A 23,645-nucleotide genomic window follows, 5' to 3' on the forward strand; every position below is an offset into this window, starting at 1 on the left:
TTAACATAAAGACAAAACAAAACACACAAAGTAAAACAATTATTAAAGGCAATTATAATCCAGAATGGTAGTTATTTTTATTAGCATTTTGTAATTTTACAACAGTAGTATGAATGTGTACATGTATACGGCACATAAAGCAACTTTGGACATTTCCACGCCTTATATGTAATAATAGTGAATACAAAAATCAGATCGGAATTTAACTGAATTCGGAAATCGGGCGTGATTATGCCATTTTCAAAGGATCGGATTGAGATTAAAAAAATGTTTTAAATGTATTGGTTTACATTTTTGTCTTAACTCATTTACATGCCATTGATGGTGGAATACGTCCAATCCATTTTGATGATAAACCCCCCCAACACAGTCAAATTGGATTGGACGCCTCTTGCCGTCAATGGGGGTGAAATAGGATCACTTGTTATGGCAGTTAATGAGTAAAGATAAGCAACAAAATCATCAATAAATATAATCCAAAAATGTATAGCTATAGAGTATATTTTGTCATATTTGTATTTATTTTGATACTTAAAAAACCTTGTAGTAAAAAGTAAAAGGTCCAACAAATCACAACTAAAATAGCTCAATTTATTTATTTTTCTGCTTTGTTGAAATCACCCATTTATTGGATTATAACGTTGCGACAGCTCTATTCAAATTGGATGGGCAAAAGACATTTGGATATAGTACTTTATCTCTTAGTTAATACATTTCCTGTATACCGGCTCGTGACTCATTCTCAGTAGATTCTCAAAATCAGGCAACTCGGAGTCACATGGAAATATATGTGATCAGGACATCCCTAGTTTGCAATAAAGTTAAATATTCAAATTGGCGCAGAGGCATGATGTAAACATGAGACAACACTACTGTTAAATAAATGGATAACACTTGAAAATCTCACAAGAATTATCTCCTTAAATATTTAACCCTGACAATGATTTACACCAAATAATCATTAAGAGACCAGTATTCCACAACAAGTGGCATGTTGCTAACAACAACAAACCAAAGTGACAGAACAATACTTGACTGTGTGCTAAACAACTCTATGGAAGATACTTACATTCTGCAAGCAGTCATCGTGTTTTGGCTGCTCTTATCTAATAAAGAAAATTTTCTCATACGCAAAATCTAATGTCACTTGAGTAGATATGTCAGCTGATCCTGCAGGTTTTTGGAATGCTCCACACTTAAGGAAAGAAGAGGAAACTTTAGGTGATGTTATGGCTCACAGGTGAGACAGTGATTTGCACCCTGGATCGCTTTTTAAAAAGGCTCGTGTTTTGACTTACTTCTTCTGGATAGCTTCCTGCCTAAATTAAAAGAAAAAGTGAGTGTACAGGGAACGCTGTTTCACATGAAAGGCTTTAAAAGGAATTCATGATCATTTTGATTTATGATAGATAGAAAATTACCTACTGATATTGTAAATGAGTAGTGATGATGGACATTTTCCGGAGACTCTGAAAAACAGTGATTAATGGTAATGGGTAGTAAATTAGAAGAAAATTAAATTCCTTAAATCTAACATCTCAAACAAAATCATGTGTGTTTTCCACACTGAATCAATGAGAACTGATTAATAAGGAATTGCATCAAAAAGCAACATTGAATTCATAGCTATTCCTATGCATTTTCGTCTTTTCGGCCACATTCAGAACACAAGTCCTAATTGTTAAGGTTATGGGTGCTTGCAGGTTGTGGGTGCTTGCAGGTTATAAGTGCGTGGGTGAAGTGGAGTAATGTACGAGTAGGAAGGACCTAAGTGCAGGGAACAGACAAAGGGCTAGGGTTGCCTCTGTATTCTTTTAATAACTTAAACATGTTCACTGAAAACAAACATTAACACAAAAACTAAAGTAACAACAAGGAGCAAAACCTACAGGGACACCATGAAAGCCCCGAGGAGCAAAAAGAGAACTGGGCATGAACACAACAAACGCAGAAGATCGTACCATGGGCAGATTATGACAAGAGGGTTTAAATAGACAGACAGGGTTAATAAGATAATGAGAAACAAGTGGGTGACACGAGAGGCAATGAATAGAGAAAGACACAATGGCTGGGAAACAACAGGTGAACTCAATGGGTAATTACAGACAAGTTACACAAAGGGAAAAAGCGAAGAATACTGTATTTTCACACCTAGATGGCGCTGTCTTGGTTGCGGGTGCAATTTATGTTGTAGAAAATGTGCTTGGGATCAAAGAACGCGCTGCAATGGTCGTGCTTGCATTACACATACGTTAGCATGCTTGCTCACGTGTTTTAAAAGAGGCAATAGGAGCAAAACTGAGCTTGATTTTGTTTTATTGATGTAATGTCTCATCTCATCTCATTTTGTGAACCGCTTTATCCTCACCAGGGTGGCGGGGGGTGCTGGAGCCTATCCCAGCTGTCTCCGAGCCAGAGGCGGGGGACACCCTGAATCGGTGTCCAGCCAATCGCAGGGCACAAGGAGACGGACAACCATACAGACTTACACCCATACCTAGGGGCAATTTAGAGTGTCCAATCAGCCTACCATGCATATTTTTGGAATGTGGGAGGAAACTAGAGTACATGGAGGAAACCCACGCAGGCCCAGGAAGAACAACGTGTATTCGCGATAATATAAGTCAAAGCATTCAAACAACTATAAATCTGTCAAAGTCCTCATCTTCTGTACCCGACAGAGAATTCGGCCAGGTGTTCGCCAACAATGCTGGGTTCCTTCTCATTGTCAGGGTAGAGTTGTCGTCGTGGGGTTTCGTAATACAGTCGTACCTCTATTTACGAAATGAATTGGTTCCAGAACTTTTTTTGTAACATGAAAATTTCACAAGTAGAGCAGTACTTTATATGTAAATTCTCTAATTTGGTCCACGGTGATCACACAAATACCAACTAAACCATTTAAAATTGGTCAAAATGTCCCAATTTTGCATGAAAGATGTGAGAAACACACACAAAAATGAGATTAAATTATAAGAAAATGATTTATGTCTTAAAATGAATAAAAAGCATGTGAAATCTGTGTAGAAACGCAGGGAAACAAGAGGAAGTTAGCATTGGGAAACAGGCAGAGAGCACACGAACACAATCTAATAAACATAAAATTAAGAATTCAAAACAACATTAGATTTGACTTTTAATCTTTTTCATTAGCGTTTTATGATTTCTTAGCATCTAATTTTTCACCCATTTTATTTATCGCCACTGCTTCTTACCTGTTTAGATTTAAGTTCCCCTTTGGCGGTGCTTGTTGACAGATGTTTTGAGAAATCGATCTAAAAACAATTGCCTTTGACAACTTTTAATAATGTTTCTAAAATGCACAAGACAAACATCGTTCAGGGTTTTTTTTTTCCAGAAAGTCAGAAAGTTCATTTCTCCCTCGTTTTTTCTGATTTGTGCTGTTGCAATGGTGGCTTCTTCCTCCTCAGCCCCCTTTTCGTTGAATTCCTCGTGTTTTGCCGAGCGTTGCATTTACTCATGCTACGTTTAGATGTCATTTTGGTGCCCATCGACCAACTTGTCAACGTCCTCATTACTGACCTCAAGCCCCATCGCCTGCCACCGCGACACGATTTCGCCTACCGCAGGCTGCAGTTCAGTTCAGTTTTAGGGTGAACGTCCACTGGGTTGACCACAGTAAGTAGTGTGCCGCTAAGAAATGAAACCGGTCAGTCAAGCGGTCAAGGTCATACAAAATTTTGAACTTAGTGCATCATAACCAACATGCACTGACTGATTGGGCGCACTGTCCATTTTGAGAAAATTTTAGACATTTAAATGCGCCCCATAGGTGTGAGAATACCGTACTCAAAAACCCCAAAGAAACATAAACCTAACACTAAGGGGCAAATCAAATTTTATGTTATGCTATAGCTAATCTTTTTGTTTTGCTGTTCAGATTGCCGTTGTGCTTGCGGAGATCTCCGTCATATTCGTGTGGGTAGGGATTTAGTAGAATCCATCACAATTTTTCCCTAATTTCTAAAGGTGTCCTCTGCTTTATCTTTCCTGGATACAACTAACGTTTGTTATTAAAATGTAGTGCATTAGAGTGTATTGTATTAGACATAATGGGCAGTAATTGAATTTAATCACGTATTATTGTGGGGGGGTTTCTGTACTTGATGTTTATTGTGGAATTTCCTTTCTGGAATTCTAATGGCTGTATTTTTGCTTTTTATAGTCCCATAAATGTGCTAATATAAGCAAAAATGTACTATAATAACCCTTTTGATAGTCTCATATAGTCTCATAAATGTGCTAATATAAGCAAAAATATACTATAATAACCACTTTTGATAGTCTCATAAATGCGCTGTTATAAACATAAATATACTATAATAACCACTTTTGATAGTCTCATGAATGCGCTATTAAAAGCAAAAATATACTATAATAACCATTGTTAACACAAAACCCCAATGTTTTAATACTTACATCCTCTGAGTGCAGGATGGCATCCTCCTGAATGACCATGTTTCTGGCTGCTTGGCCTAGAAGCTGAGGGACATAACATAAAATATTGCATAACATGATTTGGATAATTTTTAAAACTGACTTTAAAAAAAAACATTGAAATTATTTTTGTTATAAATGCTGATCATTGTGCTCCAGCATCCCATGGCCCTTGTGAGGATATGCGGAACAGAAAATTAATTAATATATTTTTACTAACAATTGGTTCAATTTAAACATGTTTGAAAGACAACTTTTAACATTCTTTCTGTCTCCTTTTGAAGTTATTTCTGTTCTCCAAACCCAATGATTCTCATTGATATATTGCTGACTGTTTTTAATTTTAGTATTCGAATTGATGAAATAAGCATTAAGAATGTGCGACCGGAAGTCACTTTATACAACGGAAGTGGCAAACCAGGAAATTGTGAAAATACATTTTAGGCGTTTGTTTTACCATTTAAAACAATAGTATCCTCAGAACTATGGCTCGTCTAAAGCGGATCTGAATCGGGAATGTAGCTTTTGACGAAACAGTGAAGTTTTAAAAACTGGAAATGTACTATTACTCCAATACCATACGCATAGTCTGTCGTCACCTGTTTATTCGGTGCAAGTAATTCTTTCGGAAGCGGAAGAAAAACGAACTACTCTAATATAAAAATATGAGCGCACGTATACATCTTAAATCCATTATCTAAATTGCTTCCCGTTACGCGAGACGAAGTTTTACAAAGACGACGTGTAGGTTTGTTGCGCAAATGTTGTAAACAAGGCATTGGAAAGAGCAGCTTTTGAAACGCGGATTTTTGTTGTTGCAAAAAGCCCAGTTAAGCAAATACTTCAAATCAAATTAATACTGTTAACGTAGCTCCACTTCAATCTGAAGTTGATTGTTTGTGAAGCGCAAAAACAAACGCATCGACTTACCTCTTGGCTGCGGGAAACTTTAAGTACCTGTCGCGCCAGCGCAATTACATCTACGCTGCAAGAGCCCACTTTATCCGATAATAAGCCTTTCACAGACTGACCAAACCGAGGCTGAGTTTCGGTGGACGCCATCTTTGTTTTGCTGTATAGTAACTATGATAGGACAGTAGGGAAAAAATGTGCGGGTTTTGGCAAGAAATCGCTGACGTCACGGCTTTTTCCCCACCGCTGCCATTCTTATTCTCATGTTGCCAGCCGAGTATGTAACGGGTTTTGACGTAAAAAAGGCACATTTTATCTTTCAAGCCGCTTATCCTTACAAGGTTATAGGCAGAATATTGGCATCACACAATTTACAAAAAACTGTGCTTTCCATCACACTAAACTAAACTCAGCAAGACACGACTAAAAATAATAAATTAATAAAATAAAATAAAAACTAATTAAAAATACTTGAAAATCATGTACTACCTAATGGTGCAGTGGTTCTTCTGCCTGACCTTGATGTGGGAAGTCTGGGTTCAATTCCCTATTGGTAGCAGTGTGAGAGGTTGTCTGTCTCTCTGTGTGCCCTATGACTGACTGGTGACCAGTCTAGGGTGTAGTCTGCCTCATTAGGGTCACGGAGGGTGCTGGAGCCAATCCAAGCTGTCTCCGGGCCAGAGGCGGGGGACCGCCTGAATCGGTGTCCAGCCGATCGAAGGGCACAAGGAGACAGGCAACCATGCACACTCAACCCATACCTAGGGGCAACTTCGTGTCCAATCAGCCTACCTTGCATGTTTTGGGAATGTGACCTTGATTTGAACGCAGGACCCCAGAGCTGTGAGGCCGACGCGCTAACCATTCGTGCCACTGGGCCGCTCTTGATGAAATAGTACACAGTTGAAAACAAAAACAATTACATTTCACTCATTCATCATCCGTACGGCGTATCCTCATTAGGGTCGTGGGCAATGTTCCCTCTAATTTTTCATATGTCTGGGCATACAGACAACCTCCCTGAGCATACTGAGGACCAATGTGAACAACAGCATAATTGCTCGCTATGGGCACACAGCAGTATCACACCTGCCATAAGCAGGTGCCATGTTACAAGAATAAGCCAGAGAGGCTGCCACTCTCTGAGTTGCATTGCAAAATGGCACAGAAAAATTGGAATGTGTTTATTTTTTTACAATTCAGGTTAGATTTTATTTTTTGGGCAACATATGTTTTCTGTGCATGGAGAACAGGAGAGTAGTGCGCAATTGCACACGTGCACAGCTTAGAGGGAGCGTTGGTTGCGGGAGTGCTGGAGCCTATTCCTAATAACTATGGGCAGGAGGTTGGGACAATTAAAATAGCAATCAGAAAATAAGCATAATTTGATACAAAGCACAAGTCACACAAAAAACATACAGTAAGGGAACCTAGAAATGTGCTGTAGTAGGCAATAGTGGTTTCAGCCCTGATTTAAAAGCCCCTTATTGTGGATTTTTACACACCAATTAAATGATAGAATCTTGTCAAAGAGTATTCCAAAATAAACAATCAAGACTCTTACAGATCCGTAAGTATTAAAATTGTATATTTAAAAAATGTTGGACTGATGGATGCTGGAGCCAATCTCAGCTATCTAGGAGGGACACCCTCAAACTGTGGTGGCCAGCCAATCAACAAAAGAAAAAGACTGTGTGTTGAGGCTTAGCAAAGTCCCAACTACAGAAATACCTTGACATACGAGTGCCCCGACATACGAGGAATTTGAGATACAAGTAAAATTCTGAGCAAATATTTTCCTTGAGATACCAGACACATTTTGATATACACAAGTAAAATTCCGAGCAAATATTTACCTTGAGTTACGAGACACATTTTGGTATACGAGCATACAGTCAAGTGGCCGGCGCGAGAGGCTGCTTATGAGAACAGCATGGGTACTGTCTTTCTCACCGCAACTCCCTCATGTGAAGGTACCTTCAAACAATGGGCGGAGCGTTGATGGAGCTCAGTAGCGAGGAGGGAGTGGAAGGGGGGACCGCCTCGCTACAAAGGAAATCAAACATATGTTAGCAAAGTGGCAAGAGTTTTCTGATTTTATGTAAAAGGGGCACTCGAACAAATTGGCAAATGGTCGTGCGTTATCCTATTGTGAGGACATTTGTGAGCGTCATTTTCGGAATATTTTGACGGGAAGACAAAAGCAAACAACCCTCGATACGTTAAAAACTCCGGCAGAAAGTCAGGGTGGAGGCAGGGCAAAAAGGGCCAACCCGAGAGAAGAAAGTTTAAAAAAATGTAAAACAAAATTAGAATTAAGTTTAGTGTAAAGTTAGATTAAACTTCTTTTTGAGTGTGTCTGTATCGTAATCCAAGTTAATTTAAATTTGTTTATGCTATGTTACGAGCGCATTGCCGTGCAAAATGTCTCTCTCTCCCTATCCCTCTCTCCCCTCCGCAAAATAATTTTAGTAGTATTAAACATCATAACCACTAGTTATTTGTTACTATGTTAATAGATGGTGAATTAGAACACATACATTCCAATATCCTGTTTTGTGTATTTTTTCAGACGGTAGTAACGAATTAATTTGTATTTAGTTCATTTCTATGGGAAACGTTGATTTGATACGACTAAATCAACATACGAGCTCAGTCCCGGAACGCATTAAGCTGGTATCTCAAGGTACCACTGTATCAAGTTTAGAAAAGTATTCCAAAACATGCATGGTAGGCTGATTGGACACTCTAAATTGCCCCTCGGTATGGGTGTGAGTGTCCATGGTTGTCCGTCTCCTTGTGCCCTGCGATCGGCTGGCTACCGATTCAGGGTGTTCACCGCCTCTGGCCCGTAGTCAGCTGGGATAGGCTCCAGCACCCCCCGCAACCCTAATGAGGATAAAGCACTTCAGAAAATGAGATGAGAGAGATGAGAAATGATAACGTCAGTGTTTTGGACAGCAAAAAATGCATGGGAATAAACAGCGTTTTGAAAAAGAGGTAACATGAGAGGCAACGTCTAAAATTAAACATCCTTGTGTAAAAGTGTCACATTGTGTTGGGGTTCTGGATGGATGTGTGCGTGTTTTTCCTTGTGTGTGCCATTATGTTTGTATTTAAACCCCTGTGTCTGACATGTCTGGTGTGTACCTAGTGTGTCGTTTGGTCCCCTTCACGTAAGTCATGTTTTTGTCTCTTTGTCGGTGTGCGTTCCTCCCAGTTTAGTTGTCATTTTGTCCCCGTGTTATTTTTGTATGGTTATTTTTGTCATTAAACGTCCTAAATTTTGTACTAGCACTTCCTTTGCCTTTTTCCTGCCTGCTTCTCGCCTCCTGGGTTCTGTCTCGCTACGGACCTGAGGCAGATCATGACAAAAAAGTTCCATTTACCCTTAATTGTAAGGATTTAGCCGATTTCATTGTTTTCAAGCGTACACAGATTCCTACTGTGTTAACCTTTTATTCTTTTTCTTGCTTTAACACAGAATATTACATTACATGTTAATGCTGAAACCGCTTTAACACAGAATATTACATTACATGTTAATGCTGAAACCGCTTTAACACAGAATATTACATTACTACATGTTAATGCTGAAACCGCTTTAACATGCCACAGGTGTTTTGACAACTCTCTTTTTGTTTGTTCAGACTATGGGGTTTATTAACAAAAATGTAACTAGACAGTGTTGAAGTGCCACTACAGTAATCCCTCGAATATTGCGGCTTCAACTATCGCAGCTTCACTACATCGCGTTTTTTTCTGGGGGATTTTTTTTTGTGTTAATTACATTTTTTTTCATAAGTTCAATCAAATGTGAAAATCCACGCTGAAACTGGCAAGCGGAAACCACTCCCCTGACCTCCGCTTGCTACTAGAACTCAGCACTGAAGTAAAAAAATAATAATTAAAGTTCATAAAAATATGAAAATCCACGCTGAAACTCGCAAGCTTAAGCCACTCCCCTGTCCTCCGCTTGCTACTAGAATTCAGCACTGAAGTAAAAAAACCTTTTTTTTTAAAGTTCATAAAAATGTGAAAATCCACGCTGAAATTCGCAAGCGGAAGCCACTCCCCTGTCCTCCGCTTGCTACTAGGACTCAACACTGAAGTAAAAAAAAAATATATTTTTTAATTTTTTTTAAATAGGGGTGACCCTACTTTTGTTTTTTCGGTTTTTCGTTTATCGCGGCCATGTCTGGTCTACATTAATAATAATAATAATAATAATAATCGGACATAGGCCCTGTCGTCATTATCAACAACACAAAAAGCCTAACCACGATAATCAAGGGATTACTATACACACACACACACACACACACAGTTTTACATTCATCAATTATACATACATACACAGCATGGTTTTGGAATATGCAAGTCTCACGATAACCCTTGAAAGCACAAAGAAAATATCAGGACCTATCAACGGTGTAGCAGTATATCTGTATTGCATATCATTATTAGATATTTTGTTTCATTTGGAATAATACACGATAATACATACATTAACAGATCATTTTCATCATGAAGTACACATATTTGAATGTACTATTCCATGCTTCCAGTGTTGGTGTATTTTGTTTAAAGTGGCACCGTTTCAAGGATATGACATTGAAGGAGCTGCTTAAAAAGGTGTTCTGTTGCAGCTCATCGCCTCTCTCCACCAAAGCCACTTCTATTCTAGTTATCTCAGGCACATAAAATGAATTGGTTTCTGTGTCTTAATGTATTTTTTTTTATAGGCCTGATCATTTTAACTTTAATTTCAAGATTGAGAAACTCAATGCATGGCTTAGAGGAGCTCCCAAGTCTTCCATCACTCCCTTTCATCGGCAGTCTGCTGAGTCTAATAAGTGAACATCCACCTCATTTGCTTTTCAAGAAACTACAGGAGAAATATGGTCAGACATATTCACTGATGATGGGATCCCATAGATTCATCATTGTCAACCAGTATTCACATGCCAAAGAGGTACTGCTGAAAAAGGGCAAGATATTTGCAGGAAGACCAAGAACTGTGGGTACATCTTTGCCTTTTACATTATGTTGGAAGAGCAGATTGAGTGAGTAGGCTTTCACCTCTAAACATATGTATTATCTGCTTTTTCTCACTGTGGAATAAAGGTAACCACAGATCTGCTAACACGGGACGGGAAAGATATTGCTTTTGGAGACTACAGTGCAACATGGAAATTCCACAGAAAAATCGTCCATGGAGCTCTCCACATGTTTGGACATGGGTCTGCTTTAATTGAAAAGATCAGTGAGTAGTGTTTTGGGAATACAGTATCTAAACTTTGGTATAAAAAAAAATCAAAGTTCCCTATCTGCATTTTTTATTACATTTGAGTTACCTGTGTACTTGAAAATATGTACATTGTTTCTAAAGTCAAAAAAATAATCCAGTAATGTACCAACTCTATCACGAAGATGAAATATATAGATCACTCTGAATTTAGAATAAAGAAATTTTACAATTGATCTTTGAAATATACAATATGATGTATGATGAAACCAAATTCAACCAGTCTATCTGGATAACTGGATGTGTGTATATTTACAATTGTTAATGCATTTAGCATGACTGTTTTGTGGCAGTGTTTTGATTGTACAAAATGCTATAAAATCCGTCAAATACTTTCTTTTTAGCAATTCAACTAGTCGTAGTCATAGCTGGATACCTGCATGTAATTTAAGCTTAAGTGTCAAATTTCATTAAAGCACATACAAAATCCACTAAAGATAGTTATAATGCTTGTTTCTTCTGTTCAGTCTGCACACAGGCCAACACTCTTTGCTCCATGATGCAAGAGAAAGCTGCTTCTGACCAGTCTGTGGACTTTTCTCCTGAACTGATGTGTGTGGTCACCAACGTCATCTGTTCACTCTGTTTCAACTCCACGTACTCCATAGGAGATCCTGAGTTTGAGGCCATGCTCCTTTACAGCCAAGGCATTGTGGACACTGTTGCCAAAGACAGCCTGGTGGATATTTTCCCGTGGTTACAGGTCAGCAAACATAAATGCACACATAGCTAAGCAAGTTGGCTGTTATCTAGGTCTCGGTGTTCCGCAAAGCCATGCCAGGTGACAACAACTTGCCACCATTGACAACCGCCAACAGCTACATAGAGGGACTCCATCCCTAAAATTAGAAGTGAGGAAGCTTTTTGCACTAAAGATGGAATTAGAACAATTGTTGGATTTAAAAAATATATAAAGTAATCCCTTGAATATTGCAGATAATGTAGACCAGACATGAGCGCAATAATCGAAAAACCGCAAAGTAGAATCACCGCTATTATTAGTACCACACTACATGGTTTTGCGCCCATACAAAAATACAAGTTGAATTATCAAGAAATGTATTTATTAAATATTACAGTTATATGCATATGAAGACTGTAATGTATTAATATCTAAATATATTCTATAAATAAAACAGACTTTAAGTACTGTATTGACAGTGAAAATAGTTCCTCTCCACTTGATTTAAATAATAATAAAAAAACAGTTTTTTGGGAGCTTCAGTCCGCTTGATTTAAATAATAAACAAAACTGGTTACTGGGATCTTTAGTCCAAGTCCTCTTCATCCATTTCGAGAGACATTGGATCATCGATGGAATCTTTAGGGGGCGCCATAGGGCCAACCGGAGGAGGTTCTTTCTGCAAGAGTTTTTTGGCGCACAAGGAACACAGCGACCGCTGTTTCTGTTCTTGTACAAATATGCTGTTGTACATGGACATAACACTATCAAGACGATCTCCTGAAAATGTCTTAAAGGAAGACCACGTTCTTCATCCTCATTATCGTCTTTGTCCACTGCCTCTTCTTCCTCACTCCCCAATGGGATAATTTCGACGAGGTCCTCATCAGTTGGGCGGCTGGGGGTCTCTGAGTACCTCTCGAGCAGTGTGTTGACTTCCTTTCGTCATGCCAGTTTCACGACCATATCTACGGCGTAAATCCCCCATAATGCTGGCTCATTTTTGAATTCCTAGTGATTACCACTAGCTTGGTGTCCTTGGAAAAGGATATTGTTGATGCTTCCTGAATGTTCGGGTCTTCTTTCTTGGTATAATGCACAGTAGATCCATAAATATGCCGCAATGGCATGCTACGCCTTTAGCACAGTCTTTCCCAGCCTTTTTTTAGCTGCGGCACAGTTTTTGCATTGAGAAAATCTCAAGGCACACCACTAGCTGAAAATCTCATTTAAAACTGTCATCTATATTAACATTATAAAGTCGTTCTCATCAAAGTTTTATTAACAGGAATTAAATAATCCCCCAAATTATTCCTATATATATACACACATATATATATATATATATATACATATATACATATATGTATATATATGTATATATGTATGTATGTATATATATATTTATTAACAGGAATTAAATAATCCCCCAAATTATTCCTATATATACATATATATGTATATATATACATATTATATATATATATATATATATATATATATATATATATATATATATATATATATATATATATATATATATATATATATATATATTATATTTAATTTCATGGGTTGCACAAAATGATGACGAGGGCTGGACCTGGGCCCTGAAGCCCCAGTTTGACACCTGTGATTTATTAGTTCCAAAGAATCTAGGTTTTTCGAATGTGGAATGAAAACACTTTCATGCAAAAGATAACCAGTCCCGTCAAATCATTAAATACAACAATTTCATTTTGCAGGTATTTCCTAATGCAGACCTGCGCCTCCTAAAACAATGTGTATCAATGCGAGACAAACTTCTACATAAGAAATATGAAGAACACAAGGTATGGGAAATGTCTTACCATGTCGTTCCGTACAAAGAGTAAGAAAAAATAATTATATATATATATATATATATATATATATATATATATATATATATATATATATATATATATATATATATATATATATATATATATATATATGAATACAATAATATTCATGATATTCTGCTCTTTTTTTGTTTTTTTTGTTTTGACATGATGTGACTCGCAGGCAGAATACAGTGACAATTTGCAGAAAGACTTGATAGATGCTCTACTCAGAGCCAAACGATATGCTGAGAACAACAACACAACAGAGATTAGTTCAAATATCTTGGGCCTTAGTGATGATCACATCCTTATGACTGTGGGGGATATCTTCGGTGCTGGAGTTGAAACCACCATGACTGTCCTCAAATGGGCCATCATTTACCTCATCCTTAATCCTGAGGTAATGTTTGTGAAAATAAGTTTTAACTTTGAGTTAAATATAAGGGAAAGTTTGAATCAGTTGTTAGGTTACAACCCATTAATAAAATATTTGCTTCCTCCTTGAAAGTTTGATTTTGATTGGATGTGTGCTGTCCGGGTGATTGTGTGCTTTTCGCCTCTTGTGTCCCTCCGGGCTCCCCTTTCCTTATGTGACCAGGTGTATGTGATTCGTAATCAGCCCTTGTGTGTGTATTTAAACCCTGTGTTCTGGTATGTCTGGTTGTGGAATTATTGTGTTGACTCGGTCATATCGTCCCCTCGTCGCTGTGCGTATGCATCAGCCTTGTTAGGTTTGTTTCTTTTTAAATTTTACTATGTCTCAAGATTGTATGGCTTTGCTGTTACTTTTGATTAAATCCTTTAGTTTTTTGCAAAAGCATTCTGCTTGTCGTCCATTTCCGGCACTTCTGGGTCCCACTTCGCAACCAAAGACGTAACATGACAGAATAATCCCACCAATATTGGACCCAGCAGGATCACTATGGTTCGGGTGTGGGATAGCTCACTTGGCTTCTCCCAGTGAGTCGGGGGGAGGCCATCGGCATCGGCGTGAACACCGACGATGTCCAGCTTGTCACCCCTCGTTATTCCCCCACGGAACATCTCTGCTTCCGCCATCCTCTACAGAAGGACATATCACTTTTGAATGGGACTCGGACTCGGATATGGGCGAATACGAGGATGGACCAGAACTCATTAATCTCCTGGGCTCCGAGTCCGAGTGGGGCTTTCTCTCTCCCACTCATTCTACTCGGCAGGCGCAGGGGAGTGGAGCTCCCATGAGCCCTCTCCCCGTCACGGACTCTCGGCCATTGACTGAGGAATCCTTATTTTCCCAGTTGACAGGAACACAGTGGCATGCCCCTCCCCAAGGTGCTGGGCAGACTGGCGTCCCGGCTGCCAGTGGCGGGGGAGGAGGAGCCGGAGCGGAGAGAATTTCGTTGTGTGTTAGGCTCCGACGACCGCCCTCAAGCAGGTGACATTCCGGCTAGCAGCTCTTTTGCCCCCATCCCGGCACTCAGCTTGTGTGCCCCCGGGGCCCCGCTCTTATGCGACGGCGGTTCTCTTGGCGGGGGCCCCGGCGACGACGATTCTCTTGGCGGGGGCCCGGGCGACGCCGATTTTCTTGGCGGGGGCCCTAGCGACGCCTATTTTCTTAGCGGGGGCCCTGACGGCGTCCCCGACGGCGGCGAACCACTTGGCCAGGACATTGAAGCCGAAGGCGGAAACCCTCTCGGCGATGACTTTGAGGCCGAGGGCGGAGACTCTCTCAGGGAGGACTTCCTTGTGTGTGCTGTCCGGGTGATTGTGTGCTTTGCGCCTCTTGTGTCCCTCCGGGCACCCCTCTCCTTATGTGGCCAGGTGTGTGTGTTTCGTAATCAGCCCTTGTGTGTGTATTTAAACCCTGTGTTCAGGTATGTCAGGTTGTGGGATTATTTTTTTGTCTCTGTGATGTCATGCGTATGAATCAGACCCATTAGGTTTGTTTATTTGTTAATTTTACAATGTTCTAAGTTTGTATGGCTTTTTTGTTACTTTTGATCAAAGCCTTTAGTTTTGTGCACCAGCATTCTGCTTGTCATCCACTTGGGTCCCACCTCGCTTCGCAACTGAAGACGTAACATGACATAAATGAATTTTACAGATTTTGTTTGTTGATCAAGTTTTAGATTTTCATTAACATTTTTACATATAGATGGCCACTGTTTATGTTTTCAGGTACAGAAACATATTCAGGAAGAGATGGACAGAAAATTAGGGAGGGAGCAACGGCCCCTCCTTCGTGACCGAGGCAATCTGCCGTATTTAGAGGCCACCATCAGAGAGGTGTTGCGAATACGCCCAGTTTCTCCTCTTCTTATCCCTCATGTGGCTCTACAGGACACAAGGTACAATCAGTACGTTAATTTTTCTGTCATTCATCAAACTTACTAAAAATTAATGCATTAAATAATTTTCCATGTCATGTTTAAATCTCATCTCATTTAAACATGACATGGAAAAATTATTTAATGCATTATTTTTTGTAAGTTTGATTAATGTTTTATTATATCATTTCATGAAGCAACACAAAAAACACTTGTAAATCTTCACTGGCAATTGGTCTGAGCACTGACAGACTGACTAGCCACACCTTCAACCTCTGCAATAATGCCAGCTGGCTGATCACAAATTCTGGGTGTCGCGCGCCTGCTACCCGTAATTGGCTGGGATAGGCTCCACCAGTGTTCCCTCTAAGCTGCGCGCGTGCGCAATTGCGCACTACTCTCGTCTTCTCTGCGCAGCAGCAATCATATGGCGCGCAGTAAAAAAAAAATTGGATTTTTTTCTTTGGGAACTTTAGTTTCCTCCCACATTCAGAATATTTTCATGGTAGGCTGGTTCAACGGTCTAAATTGCCCCGAGTGTTATTGTTATGAGTGTGAGCGTGAATGGTTGTCGTCTCATTGTCCTCTGTGATTGGCTGGCAACCAGTTCAAGGTGTCCCCCGAGTACTGCCCGTAGTTGGCTCGGATAGCCACCCCACCTCCCACTACCCTTAAGCAGATACGTAGTTTGGACAATGAATGAATTAATAAATATTTCAATCTGATCTAGTCAACCACACATTAATGAATCTGGCTGTTTGTTGGGACAAGCAAACAAAACCATGAATCATAACAAAACAAAATAGTTTGGAAAAGGCATTTTGTAAATATATTGTCTTGCTTTCACTCATTTTCCAAGCCGCTTATCCTCACAAGGGTTGCGGGGGTTCTGGAGCCTATTCTAACCAGTAGGCGGCAAATACCCTGAATTGATTGAAATTCTAATGAAATGACATCCAATATTGTACCACCTTTAAATTTGAGTGTGTATTTCAACAAAATTTTGCAACTGTGTGTATTTTTTTTTTAGCATTGGAAATTTCAAAGTGCGAAAAGGGACCAGAGTCATTGTCAACCTTTGGTCTCTCCACCACGATGAGAAAGAATGGAAAGACCCAGAGCTATTTGACCCTGGTGAGAAACAACTTCCATGATAACAATAATTTGATATGCACTGATTGTACACGTGATTTGATGTGAATTGTAAGATGTTGCTAAACAGTAATTTCAAGGCAGTATATGAAGAGTAATGAAATAACAGAACTGAAAGGACACCCACCAGCTGATGTTTGAACCTTACATCCTTCAAAAATATCTAATCAAATTTCAGCTTGAATCAAAATGGCACAAATGTTGAGACATAATGGCATTGAATTTTATTTGATATGGGTAAAATGAGTCAGCTGTTGGTGTTGTAGTGGTTCACTCGCAGCGCGGGCTCGATTACCTCTGGTGGCTGTATGATTGTGTGTGCGAATTGTAGTCTGTCTCTCTGTGTTCCCTTCGGCTGAATGGGGTATAGTCTGCCTTTCGCTCGAAGTCAGATGGGATAGGCTCCAGCAAACCCCGCAAACCTTACGAGGATGCGTGGCACGCAAGATGAATGAATTAATGAACGAATGAGTAATAGGTGAAAAGATAATACAAAGTATGACAAAAAATCACAGCATTTTCAACTTCTGTGTACTGCTCCTTCTGCACTGCTTCTTCTGCACTGGAAGACTTGGACAAGATTGGAAAAGATTCTTACAATTGGTCACAATAAAGGTCAAGTTAGTGTTGTGTGTATACAAACGTGCATATAGATATATCAGTGGTTCTTAACCTGGGTTCGGTGGAGCCTCTACCACAGAAGTCAAGACACACCGACTCATCATGTATGTCTATTCACAATAACATGCCCTGCTTGACCATCACTGAATGCAGATAATCACGTAACATTGCTTGGCCAATCAGTGATGCGAGGAATTTATGTATCTTGAATTTGAGAAAAAAAAATCATTTTTTATTTTACACTAAGGTAGGGTTCGTTGAATGCGCATAGGAAACTGGTGGGGTTCGGTGAATGCATATATGAAACTGGTGGGGTTCGGTAGCTCCAACAAGGTTAAGGACCACTGATCTATATATACCATATATACAGTATATATACCAGATACATACCATTTAGAGATAGCATATATACAAATAACTATAGTGAACAAATAACTGCTGAAGTGTTCTCTTTATTTTTGGGAGCAGTAAATTTATATGGGAAAAGGGTATGAACCAGTGACTTAGTATGCCGCCTATATTCACAATTCTTCATGTAAAATCATAGAAATTACTGTATTTCCCACACTGTAAGGCACACCTTCAATGAATGGTCAATCTTAAAATGTGTTTCATATTTAAGGCGCACCGGATCATAAGACGCAGTAGTAGTAGTGGAGGTGGTGGTGGTAGTAGGGGATTGTGATATACATCCACTAAATCAGGGGTGTTCAACTTCAGTCCACGGGGGGGCTTATCCAGTCTGTTTTCCAAGTTTCCCTCCACCAATAAACCTGAATCAAATAATCAGGATGATTATCAATCTTCTGGAAAGCTTACTAATGAGTTGATCATTTGATTCATCACGGTAGAGGAGGGAGATATGGAAAACAGACTGAATAGGGGCCCTTGAGTACCTGAGTTGGTCACCCCTGCAGTGGATGAAGCTGTAGTAGTCGTAATAGGGGTGTATAATACATCAACTAAATGGAGATGTGCTAAAGGAAATTTCATACAATAATTAACCAATATCCATCGAAATATAAGGTGCATTGAATGTCGTCTTTTCATAAAATTGAAGTCTTCAAGTATGGTACTACTGTTAGAACATTTTTGCTTTTCTTTGGAAAATACTACAAACTAACACATGTCCCTTACTTATCTCGGCCAGTCTTCCAAAATTCCACATTTCTCTTGGTAATTTGTCTTTTTTTTGACAGGTCGATTTTTGAACAGTGAAGGCACAGGTTTGATCAACCCATCATTCAGTTACATGCCATTTGGTGCCGGGGTCAGAGTGTGTCTTGGCGAGGCCTTAGCCAAGATGGAACTTTTTCTCTTCCTTTCCTGGATTCTGCAGCGCTTCACATTGTCTTCTCCACCTGGTCAACCTCCACCCCTCCTGGAGGGCAAGTTTGGTGTTGTTCTTCAACCAGCCAAGTATAGAGTGACTGTCACACCCAGAACAAGTTGGATGACAAATGAGTGCCAGGCCTGCTAACTTTGTCAGCTTTGCCATCATTTATCTCAACAAACACACGCACACACGCCCCCACACACACATGCATGCGCACACGCCCCCACACACACACATGCACGCACACGCACACACGCACGCGCACACACACGGCAAAAACGTTTGGCCTCCGTTATTGCCAACAAAGGGTACATAAAGTATTGAGATGAACTTAAGGTATTGACCAAATACTTAATTTCCACCATGATTTGCAAATAAATTCTTTAAAATCAAACAATGTGATTTTCTGTTTTTTTTCTCCACATTCTGTCTCTCATAGTTGAGGTTTACCCATGTTACAATTACAGGCCTCTCTAATCTTTTCAAGTAGGATAACTTGCACAATTGGTGGTTGACCAAATACTTAATTTCCACCATGATTTGCAAATAAATTCTTTAAAATCAAACAATGTGATTTTCTGTTTTTTTTCTCCACATTCTGTCTCTCATAGTTGAGGTTTACCCATGTTACAATTACAGGCCTCTCTAATCTTTTCAAGTAGGATAACTTGCACAATTGGTGGTTGACCAAATACTTATTTTCCCCACTGTATGTAAAGCCTAATGTGTATGTATATATATATATATATATATATATATATATATATATATATATATATATATATATATATATATATATATATAAATAAAAAAGGAAAATACTTTAAATACTGTACATTCACAGTGAAAAAAGTGCCTCCGGTTAATTTGAAAAAAACATTAAAAAAGGATATTGGGAGATTTTGTCCAAGTCATTTTGATCAGATTCAAGAAGCATTGGATCATCGATGGAATCTTTCAGGGGCACCGTAGGGGAGCTTTTCAGGAGGAGCTTATGAGAGAGGTGTTTGGCACACAAGGAACATGGTGACGGCTGTTTCTTTTCTTGTACAAATTAGGAAAGATGTTGATAGGAGTTGTGACCACTGTTTATTTTTTGGTACACCACCCGCTGCCCGCCATTTTTCTTTCTCGGGGTTGAGTCTGTCTCCCGCCATTTTCTTAGTGGAAAGCGGAAGACGTAAGTGTCTCCCGCTTGCGAGTTTCAACGTGAATTTAGACATGTTTACAGACTTTTATAGTTCTCAAGCCTAACAAGAAAGTCATGATTAGAACAGAATACTAGTTAATATACCGTATGTTCTTGCATATAAGCCGTATTTGTAACAAAATAAATGACTGAATCAAGGCTACGGCTTATGTGCGCACAAGACTTGCTATACTCTTTTTTCACCAGTCTGCAAAGTAACATTTACTATTTGTTGGTTATTTTCTGTTTTGCAGTAAGAAAACAACTATTACTGGATGAATTAATTCCTTATGATATCGACCCTAATAATGTGCTTTTGATTCATACAGTATCTCAGAAATACCACGTGCGATGATTTTTCTTAAGATCTTCCCTTCTAAGTAATACATTTGTACTCCCCATTAAAACCATGAATATAAAGGTGAAAATTGTGAATCAGGGGGTGAGTTCTACGCAAGAAATTGTAAAATTCAAAGATTTTAAAGCAATTTTAAGTGTGCGTCTTTTACACGGAGGTGGCGTATATGCGAGCAAATACGGTACATAATTTTGACTGATTTGGATTTTTACAAACAACAATAATGGAATACTGTATTCACTCGCATATAAGCCGCATTTGTTGGACAAAAAATGATGACTGAATCAAGTCTTATATTGGATAACTTTATTCATCCCGCATTTGGGAAACTTCATTGTGACAGTAGCAGAGGGTGATTAGACAGAACAACAAGCAAAAGCGCAAAGTACAAAGCAAATCAAAGTAAATGGGATCATTAAGAATCACCAAATCAAATCATTATGACAGAAAGGCAGCAAAATTACAAAACGAGCAGAGTGGACGGAGCTACCGCCGCTGGCTGCCACTGATGGAATGGTTGGTCAGAAGCGTTGCTTCATCTCCCGGCACTTTTGTCCAGCCCCAGTGGGATTGAGGTGTTGCTCCTTCTGCCTCATATTGTAACAGCTAGTCCCATGTGTATGACAGCGTAGGCATGGCTGATGGTTCCAAAAAAGAAGTGGCAGAAAGAAGTCAGGCTAACAGAACAGAGAAAGTTGTAAAAACATTAAAGTAAAAAGTATAAAGTACAAAGTAAAGAAAAAAGGAATGTATTAAGAAATATTAAAATGTAATTACAAAAAAGATAGAAGGGCTGTAAAACACGAAAAACAAATAAGAGTGGACAGAGCTACTGCCACTGGCTTCCGCTTGACGGCGCCATCTTGGAAGATTTTTTTTTTTTTAAATGCGCATACAAAGACGGCATGCACGGTAACAAAGACGAAACACCATAACGCTTGACGCCGTGACACCATGATGCAAAACAATGCAGCCGATACGGTCATTTATTTCAAAATAGAGAAAAGACACTTGTGCTTGCCAGCACTCGCTTAGGGCATTGACAGCCCACCGCAATTATAAACGTGCTCTGACGGGCCAGACGCGAGTTGCCTTGATAGATGTGTTCTTAGCGTTTACCATGTCAGCAGATCCCAATAGTATTTAAGGCTGATCGAAAGTCTTGCGGTCGATCGTTAAAATATCAGACTTGATACACACACCTGCGTCATATCTACATTTGTGATTATTAAATAAAACAAAACTCGGCTTTGATTTATTTTCTTTATTTTCTTGTTCGAAAGTGACAACTATTGCAGTAATATTAACCATAAAAAAATCGAGATATTGCAACGTTAGTAGCAATTTGGCTGCCACAACATCTTAAACTTCTGGTAAGAAATTTGTAATTTCTGTCATTAAAAACCATCAGGTTCTCATCGAGATAGACTTATTTCTTTTTTCAAATTGAATAATTTTATATTTTGCATTTACAAAGACAGACATATTAACTTCCGTATGATATTGACCCTAATCATGGGCTTTTGATTCATCTAGTATCTCAGAAATACCACGTGCGATGATTTTTCTCAAGATTTTCCCTTTCAAGTAACACATTTGTACTCCCTATTAAAACCATGAATATGGAGGAGAAAATTGTGAATCAGGCGGCGGCTTATACACGAGAAATTGTAAAATTCAAAGATAATTCTGATTCTGTTTATTTTTGCATTTATGACAATTTGAATTTAGAAACACACTAATTTTATTTAAGTGACCAAACACATTCGGCAAAATTTTAAATGTTATGTACTTCGTTAGGATAAAAATGAATGGATGAATTTAAGAATGCACTTTTATATTCTCTCTCATTTTCTGAACAGCTTTAATCCTAATTAGGGTCACGGGGTGTGCTGGAGCCTATCCCAGGTGACTCCGGGCCAGAGGCGGGGGACATCCTAAATCGGTGGCCAGCCGATCGCAGGGCACAAAGAGACGAACAACCATGCACCCTCACACCCATACCTACGGGCAATTTAGTGTCCAATCAGCCTACCATGCATGTTTTTGGAATGTGGGAGGAAACCAGAGTACCCGGAGGGAACCCACGCATGCCCAGGGAGAACATGCAAACTCCATACAGGTGGACATGACAGGGATTTGAACCCAAGACCCCAGAGCCGTGAGGCCGACACGCTAACCACTCGCTCCACTGGGCCACCCTTACTTTGATAGTGTTATCAATATGGTCGAAAGGACATGACAGTTAGTTACAGATACAAATACAGAAGTTCAATTCTCAAAAAGTGTATTTATTAAATATTAGTTAGATGCATATGAAAAGACTAATATATTAATATCTAAATATAATCTATAAATTTAAAAAATGTAAATACTTGAAATACTGTACTCAGTGATAAGCTAAAAAAACAGGTTATTGGGAGCTTTAATCCAAGTCATCATATTCGGGAGGCATTGGATCATCGATTGAATTTTCAGGGGGTGCCGAAGGGGCAACCGGAGGAGCTTCTTTCTGCGAGAGGTTTTCGGCGCACAATGAACATGGCGGCCGCCGTTTCTTATACATTTCTTATGTTTCTATATGCTGTTGTACAAGGACATGACACTGTCAAGATGATTGCCAAATTCAATTGCTCCGACCAGGTTGTCATCAATCTCCTGAACCCGTTGTTGCAAACTCCATGGCATATTGAAGATCTCCTTAAGATGTCTTAAAGGAAGACGTTCTTTCTCCTCATTCTTGTTATTTTTCGCTGCCTCTTCTTCCTCACTCCCCGATGAGATAATTTAGTTGAGGTCCTCCTCAATATGGGGGGGGGGGTTGTGAGTGGCTCTTGAGCAGTATGTTGATGTCTTCTCGTCATGCCAGCTATCTATGTGAAATCTATGGTGAAATCTGATTGTTGGAAGCTGGTTTATTTTTTTATTCCTAGTGATTACCACTCTCTTGGTGTCCTAGGCAAAGGTTACTGTTGGCTTTTTCTGAATCTTCGCTTCTTTCTTGGTTTAACCCAGGGTAGATTTATTTATTCCGCAATGGTTTGCTACACTAACTTTTTCCGTCACTGGCATCATTTTTTCTTGGGCTCACTCGATGTTTTAGATGGCCCAGGACGCTTAAGAGGCATTTTCAACTACGACTCAAAATCCAAACAAAGCTGGAATAGGCTCGATGTAGTATTTCTCCACAGTCGATGTACGTGATGGAAAATTCTCACGCAACAAAACAGGAGAAGGCAAGATGTCATCCTTCTTGGGCTTTTATAATATTCGATTTGTCACTCTCCTTCTACGGAAAAAAATCTGCTTCTTTTTCAGCTCTGAGCCCTGACTTCCACAGTTTATTTCATCCCGTCTTCCGCTTGCAAGTTTCAGCGTGAATTTAGAATTTTTATGAACTCTTTTATACTCATCCTCATCCACTGTGAGCAAGATGGATGGAAAAGCCAATTCAT

At 39.3% G+C, this 23,645-nt stretch overlaps 2 protein-coding genes across 4 annotated transcripts; one reads left to right on the forward strand and one right to left on the reverse strand.

The window, feature by feature from the left end:
- Positions 1–52: 52 nt before the first annotated feature.
- Positions 53–5,609, reverse strand: borcs7 (BLOC-1 related complex subunit 7). Its single transcript, XM_077612907.1, has 5 exons — positions 5,389–5,609; positions 4,441–4,503; positions 1,426–1,469; positions 1,299–1,319; positions 53–1,195 (listed from the first exon to the last, which is right to left on the reverse strand). Exons 1-5 carry the CDS (start codon positions 5,518–5,520, stop codon positions 1,144–1,146), a joined length of 312 nt encoding a protein of 103 aa, XP_077469033.1. The 5' UTR covers positions 5,521–5,609; the 3' UTR covers positions 53–1,143.
- A 2,647-nt stretch (positions 5,610–8,256) lies between these two features.
- On the forward strand, positions 8,257–19,212 carry cyp17a1 (cytochrome P450, family 17, subfamily A, polypeptide 1). 3 transcript variants are annotated; one of them, XM_077612892.1, is made up of 8 exons: positions 8,257–10,390; positions 10,498–10,636; positions 11,146–11,381; positions 13,106–13,192; positions 13,407–13,625; positions 15,386–15,564; positions 16,565–16,668; positions 18,507–19,212. In XM_077612892.1, exons 1-8 carry the CDS (start codon positions 10,076–10,078, stop codon positions 18,785–18,787), a joined length of 1,560 nt encoding a protein of 519 aa, XP_077469018.1. In that variant the 5' UTR covers positions 8,257–10,075; the 3' UTR covers positions 18,788–19,212. The 3 variants fall into 3 exon arrangements, with proteins under 3 accessions (XP_077469018.1, XP_077469019.1, XP_077469020.1); XM_077612893.1 differs by having other exon boundaries at positions 8,262–10,390; positions 15,386–15,555; XM_077612894.1 differs by having other exon boundaries at positions 10,252–10,394.
- The last annotated feature ends 4,433 nt before the right edge of the window (positions 19,213–23,645 follow it).

This window comes from Stigmatopora argus, chromosome 11, assembly GCF_051989625.1.
Source record: "Stigmatopora argus isolate UIUO_Sarg chromosome 11, RoL_Sarg_1.0, whole genome shotgun sequence".
In the NCBI taxonomy this organism is placed as follows: Eukaryota; Metazoa; Chordata; class Actinopteri; order Syngnathiformes; family Syngnathidae; genus Stigmatopora; species Stigmatopora argus.

Coding starts and splice junctions, on each gene's coding strand:
- borcs7 (XM_077612907.1), bottom strand. CDS start 5,520: ATGGCGTCCACCGAAACTCAGCCTCGGTTTGGTCAGTCTGTGAAAGGC. Junction 4,504..5,388: donor AAGTTTCCCGCAGCCAAGAG/GTAAGTCGATGC, acceptor TATGTCCCTCAG/CTTCTAGGCCAAGCAGCCAG. Junction 1,470..4,440: donor CCATCCTGCACTCAGAGGAT/GTAAGTATTAAA, acceptor ACTGTTTTTCAG/AGTCTCCGGAAAATGTCCAT.
- cyp17a1 (XM_077612892.1), top strand. CDS start 10,076: ATGAATTGGTTTCTGTGTCTTAATGTATTTTTTTTTATAGGCCTGATC. Junction 13,193..13,406: donor AGAAATATGAAGAACACAAG/GTATGGGAAATG, acceptor TGTGACTCGCAG/GCAGAATACAGTGACAATTT. Junction 15,565..16,564: donor CAGGACACAAGGTACAATCA/GTACGTTAATTT, acceptor TTTTTTTTTTAG/CATTGGAAATTTCAAAGTGC.